At 36.4% G+C, this 6,371-nt stretch overlaps 1 protein-coding gene across 1 annotated transcript; it reads right to left on the bottom strand.

The window, feature by feature from the left end:
* Nucleotides 1-723: 723 nt before the first annotated feature.
* Nucleotides 724-6,168, bottom strand: lhx1b (LIM homeobox 1b). The gene is made up of 5 exons (XM_052557318.1): nucleotides 5,493-6,168; nucleotides 4,119-4,342; nucleotides 3,650-3,921; nucleotides 2,542-2,707; nucleotides 724-1,972 (listed from the first exon to the last, which is right to left on the bottom strand). The coding sequence occupies exons 1-5, from the start codon at nucleotides 5,660-5,662 to the stop codon at nucleotides 1,599-1,601; spliced, it is 1,206 nt and encodes a 401-aa protein (XP_052413278.1). The 5' UTR covers nucleotides 5,663-6,168; the 3' UTR covers nucleotides 724-1,598.
* Between the last annotated feature and the right edge of the window lie 203 nt (nucleotides 6,169-6,371).

Genomic DNA, 6,371 nt, shown 5'->3' with positions numbered 1-6,371 from the left:
AAGCGAAGTTGTCGTTTAAAATACTCAGAATACAGTCGTTTTTCACATTAAATAGCTTTAACAACGTGACCAAATGTAAATTCACTTAAGTTGGATATTATGCCTTAGATAAACATAGTAAATTACGTGATCAAAACGGTGGTTTTGGAGAAGTTTTTTTGGTAAATTTTATTTTTTATCACTCTTATGTTAATATAAACAGACTTGTTGAAGAAATATGTTTTAAGGTTACTCGGTATTGAAATAAATGTAACATTTTATATTACATTTATTTGAATTGTTTAGTTTTTACTGCCTACGTGTCTGATTTAGTTATTATTATGTTAAAAATAATACAATGGCAAACAAAAATTAAGCAGTATGACTTAACTGTTTTGGAACAAATACTGATCATCCGACATAAAATCAAGAGATAGATAGATAGATAGATTGATTGATAGATTGATAGAGATTAACTGAAATGTATAGTCTTCTTTATATTGTGATGTTTTTTTTTTACATTATTATTTTTGTATTGTTACATTTTGCTGCAAGGGGTACTTCCTAACACTGACATTAGCAAGTCATCAAAAAGAATGAACACAAACCTCTCTTTTAAAAATTTTTGTTTCACAAGAATGCCTGTATGTCCTCCCTTGTTCTCCAGACTCTGCTCTGGGTGTCTTTCTTTCTTTCTTTCTTTCTTTCAGTTTTATTATAGATTATACAATTCCACACAGATTATAACCCTAATTCAGAGACTAATCATGTAAGTCAATTTGAAGACTAGCGCAAAAAAAAATGCAATTTATGTATTTGTGCTTCATTTGTCAACATGTATTTATGGTTTTGTTTAGTGTATTCTTTGTGCAAACACAATATCATACAAACTAGTACAGTGAATCACAACTCAAATATAAATTGAATTAATACAAAAGTTTGGTTTCTTGCTTGAAGAAAAAGTTTGTGTCAGTATCAAGAGGTTTTTTTTTTTTTAAAGTCATTGTTGATATTTAAACCCCTGAAGAAAATACATGTAAACAATTAACTGCTCTCTGTCCACTGACTAGGATATATGAAATCATTTTAGAAGGTAGACTTTGTCTTATAATTCAAGTCATATTTCATTTCAAACAAAGGGTTTGTCCCAACAGTGTTAAGTTTCCCTTTTAAAGGCAAACGCTGAGATTTGGTGGAACTCATAATGGAGCCATAACTCCACCACATGGAGAGCAGTGACAGATTTTGGTGTGAGATGATTTCAAGTGTCATTATGGCAAAGCCTCAAAAGGCAAAGAGGTCCGAGTGATCAGATTATGATACACATGTGAACAGACACACCAGGTGTTGTAAATATAAACATTCTGTTTCAGCTTTTCTTATACTGTCGTTATCTATAGCACAGCTATAAGGTCTGCAGACCAATATTTGACATTCCACTTTCAAAATACACAAATGGTGCTTAAATAGATAAATACATTAAATAAATCGGTAAACGAATCAACCAATAAATAGACAATTATGTCAATAAATTAACTAAATAGAAATATTGTCGCTAGAAAATCACACATGAACAGTACATATCCACATCTTTGTATCCTGAATAAGTCTGTTGTTTGCTACCAGACTGTCCCCTCGCTCATCTCTGAGGAGAGTTGATTGCTGTATCCATTGCCACTGAGAGAGTTCAGGGATGTGAAGGGTGGAGTGGAGTCACACATGTCAGTGGAGATACTGTGGATGGAGGTGGGTGCGCTGGGCTCTGGGCTGGGAGAGTCCCCTGGGTGATGCGATATCATCTCGCTGAAGCATTGTGTCTCACTGGAGGGGTGATGGGCTCCATGATGGTGGTCCATGCTCCCTAGAGGGGTTCCAGCTGGGCCAGAGGAGGGCATGAATCCTAGATCACCTGGAGTCTGGGCTTGAGAGGATGGTGGACCTTGAGGAAAGTAGTCGTAGTTTGATCCTGGGCCATAGTATTCACCTTGATAGTCTGTGTAACAAAAATGGTGTAAAAAATGTTAGCCTGAATGCACTGTAAGTCGCTTTGGATAAAAGCCTCTGCTAAATGCAGAAATGTATTTATTTATTTATCAGTGGGTCACTCAAAGATATAATTCAAGACTTCCAATTATACCTATAATACAACATATAGGTAAAACACAGACCATTTGTCAATTACTGTTTGAATTTGTAGAGCATTATATGGTGGAAAAACAACATCAATAGGATTGCTCAATAATTTGTGTATTTTATTTTTTCTATTAATATAAAAAAACAACTTCAAATATTATATAAGCTTGTATTTATTTATATTAAGTTATTTTTATTATTTTGAAAGGTCAATTGTGTAATAAATTGTTTTAAATAAAGATGAGGGTGGTCATATATATTACATTTTGATTGCCTTAATAAATGATCAGTATTAAATTCATTTTTAAAAACTGTTTTAGGCTATGTATGGTATCACAGCATGGACACAAAAATAATATTAATTGTTACATACCATTCGGTTGTGATGCTTTTTTTTTTTTTAATTAATATTCATGAACATGAACTAACCTCCATAATAAGAGAAATGGCCGCTGGCCATGAGCTCTCCTGGTTCCATGCGATCGCCCAGCGCTCTCATTCTCCGCGGACTGCGGAAGAACATGTGTCTTCTGGCGCCCAGCGCGCTCAGCTGCTTCATGCGCCTCTCTTTAGAGCGCCGATTCTGAAACCACACCTGCACGACAGAAAATACACAGACGAGACGGGACATTAGTTTCCAGATTAATACAGGCCTACCCCAAAAATATCATTATAGAGCAACGTTGTCGTCTGACATTAGGCTACATGGGAAACCTAAGATCTAAGCAAGCAAAATAATTATATTTTAAGGCGGGCATTTAGATATGCACATATATCGCTATAATCCATCAAAAAATACGTTAAAATAAAAATCCGCAAAAAGGAGTAGACTACTCGGTTTTCATGCCCAAATTACTTGTCATTATGCTATTTTGTGCCACATATTTCTTTCCATGTTTAATAGGCCTTAAAACCCCATTCGTTAGGTGTTACTGCCGAAAGACAACCCCCCCTGAACTTATGTAGCCCTGTTGTCATTGCAGTCATTATAACTGGACAATTAATTAATGCGACTTGTTGTAAATTCTTCCAAAATGTGTTCATAGCTTACGCTATTAGTAAGTAATGGCATTTTAAACGAATAGTTCCGGGCCGGCTCTAAAATCTGATTGGACGAGCCGCGGACGAAGCCAACATACACCTGTGTCTAAAGATGCAGTCTATGCGCGAGGATGCTGAAACCGTACAAGGCTACACTTTTAAGGTATAGCCTACTTGAAGAGACAATTGTTAATTTTATTTATTATTTATATTTAGGCATTTGTTTTTTTGAAAATGGGTGTTTTATAATATTGTTGTGGCCGCGGTTCAATAAAAAACTATTGGCAACACGAGGCCGCACGTCAAATGTTTTGCAAAGGTTTTATTAAAGTAGCTATAAAATAGTGATAAATCGTTTACACATGTAAAAGCCTATCCTATATAAAATAGCCTAAATCCGCAATTATTTATAGGCCTGTATAGGCCTATTATAGCCTGTAACCTATTTAGGGCTACTTTTCCTTATTTTATTTATTTATTTATTTTAGCAACTTGCCTGAATTACTCTCATACTGAGGCCTGTCTCTTGTGCCAGCTGCTCTCGTATGTGTCTGGTCGGTTTGGGGGTGGCGGCGAAAGCAGCTTTCAGAGTCTCCAGCTGCTTGGCTTTGATAGTAGTCCGCGGCCCGCGACGTTTGCCCCCCAGATTCTGCTCGTCGTTTTCATTGCTGCAGACCTCCTTGTCCGACATGTGTCCAGTCTCCGAGTCTTTATAGTCGTCCTGTGGATCTTGAGATTCTGGAGATAAGCTCGGGTCACTGCACGCAACTGTTAAAAGCACAGCCGTTTGTTTAAAAAGCTGTCAAAATGCTTTGTGCCACACATTCGAAGACAACACATAATCAGACAGCCTACTGAAATAACAATAGAGTCTAAAAACTGCATAGCCTACAGAATCAGTATTTGAGAAAAAGAGCAATATTTATCTCGTAGACTACAGGGCTTCAATTCCCCAAATTACTCACTTGACAGAAGGTTTGTGTCTTTTCCGATGCTGTTATTCATGTAATCCTCCTTGCAGACAAATTTATTTTCATCTAGAATGTACAGTTCTTCGCCAGTGGAGAGCTGTTTATTGCACATGACGCAGGTGAAACAGTTCAGGTGAAAGACTTTGCTTCGCGCTTTCCGAACTAGATCACTGGGCGAGATTCCCTGCGCGCAGCCTCCGCATTTAGTGCCATAACGTCTGCAGAGAATTAAAACAAAGTCAAACAGACACATTCTTTTTATAGTTTTTGTCTTTTCACAAAAAGAAGGTTTAATAATTGTTTTTTTTAAATAAAATAAATAATAATAATAATAATAATAATAATAATTGCAAAATTGCACAATTTTTTTTTTTAAAATAAAGCAACATTCAACGTAAAAGCTTCCACTATATTAAAAAGATAACAAAAATAAGAAATCCAAACAAATGTGATAGTTCGTGCAGGGAATTCTGGGAACGACCTTTAAAACATAATGGTTTTATCATGTTACACTAGCCTAACGAATTATCTGTAAATTATTTCATACATTTACATCTAAACATTTTACAATATTTTACAGACAAATTGCATAGTGTCTTTATTTTCCTTGGTAATTTAAATTAAACAATTAACATGCACTTTTTTTTAAAATGCATTTTATAATCATGCTTTTTCCACCCATGAAGATGCATGGACTACTGTAGTCTACTGAATTATTCTATTCTTTCAGAGTTGCTGATATGTTCAGTATTGCTTTGACAGAATGCATTAACAGAATATCCTCTTTCAAACTTCTCAGGCGACAATATACATTCTTTTGTCTCTGCGTGCATGTCAATGCAGTTCACTGAAATGGTTATCGAATGCGTGCTAACTGGATGTCTGTGGCTTTCCTCTCGAGCTCATTCATTATTCAAATCCACTTATCGCATCTTTGCTCGAGCTTTTGCAAACAAACGCATGTGCTAAGAAAGATTGAGGCGAGGCAGGGCACACATCCGTCAGGTACTGGTGCAAATCTCATCCTCTGCCTGTCTGACACTCATACCTTGTAAACAAAGAGAACTGTTTTAGTCTGTCACCTATAACAAGACGTCTAATATTCGGCAGGTTGTAAATGTAAAATGTTATGCGCTCCAGTTGTATCGATTTTTTTTGTGTGCATTTATTATTATAGTTATGTTGTGTTTTATATAGTGTTTACATAAATGTGTTTTAACGAATTATTTTTATTATTATTATTATTACGTACATAGCATATAGAAGGGGGAAAAAATCTAGTTCAAGTCTCTTAATACAGAAAGGTCCGTAGCCGCATTACAAGAGCTAAAAATGTAATTTGAGGCTTTTTTCGATTCAAATGCTCACCTGAAAAAGTCGCTTTTGCAGTAGAGTCGTCCTTCTCTTGAAAAGCATCTATCAGTTAAATTGCATTTACAGTCACAACATTGCACGCATTTGGCATGCCAGGCTCTATCCAAGACGTTGAGTAGAAATCTGTCCAGAATAGGCCTCTCGCATCCAGCACAGTGGACCATATTTTGTGACTAGCCTACAGTCACCACGTTGCTGTCTTCGATGGGAGGCAAAAATCAGCTTGTCTTCCCCCACAAGTTAGAGAACCTTGATCCAAGTAAACAAAAGTCACCAAAAAGACAGGCATTGGCTATAGCCTAATACAGCATCCCAAATTTTGCCTGTAGCGCAGAAACGGACAAGTGTCAGCTCCTCTTTAGACGATTGAACCTACGTTGATGCTTTTTCATTAAGATGAATAAAAACAAACTTTAGCTGAAGTGTTAGTTCAGTCTCATGGAATGGTTAGACTACTTATTGTATAGGCTATTTGAATCGATACATGCGCGCGGAATCTCCAATGCTCCCAACGCTTGAACAGTAATGATAATAATACTAATAATAATAAATAAATGAATAAATGCGTTTAATTCGTTTTACAAAAAGTTCAAATCAACTATTTCGAAGCATATCACATATATCCCTGGTCATTTGTATGTATTTTCCAGTTGCAGCTCGCTCTGCTTCAGTCGCTGGCAGGCGCTTGGATGCTGCCGTCAGACCTTATTCCCTGCGATGTGACGTCATGTTGGAACAGGACCAATCAGATTGCAGTAATTTAGGTGAACGCACTTTCCCCTGCAATTTCTGCTGTCTGCAGTCCATTTGGAAACAACCCATTATCAAAGCAAACTTGAATGTTGACTAATTACATTTCGAAATGGAGTGTAG

Source organism: Carassius gibelio, chromosome B5 (genome assembly GCF_023724105.1).
Source record: "Carassius gibelio isolate Cgi1373 ecotype wild population from Czech Republic chromosome B5, carGib1.2-hapl.c, whole genome shotgun sequence".
NCBI lineage: Eukaryota > Metazoa > Chordata > Actinopteri > Cypriniformes > Cyprinidae > Carassius > Carassius gibelio.
The sequence above is the reverse complement of the archived record's forward strand: the minus strand, read 5'-3'. Positions and strand labels throughout refer to the sequence as shown.

Coding starts and splice junctions, on each gene's coding strand:
- lhx1b (XM_052557318.1), bottom strand. CDS start 5,662: ATGGTCCACTGTGCTGGATGCGAGAGGCCTATTCTGGACAGATTTCTA. Junction 3,922..4,118: donor AGACACAAACCTTCTGTCAA/GTGAGTAATTTG, acceptor TGCTTTTAACAG/TTGCGTGCAGTGACCCGAGC. Junction 1,973..2,541: donor CCATTTCTCTTATTATGGAG/GTTAGTTCATGT, acceptor TTTGTTACACAG/ACTATCAAGGTGAATACTAT.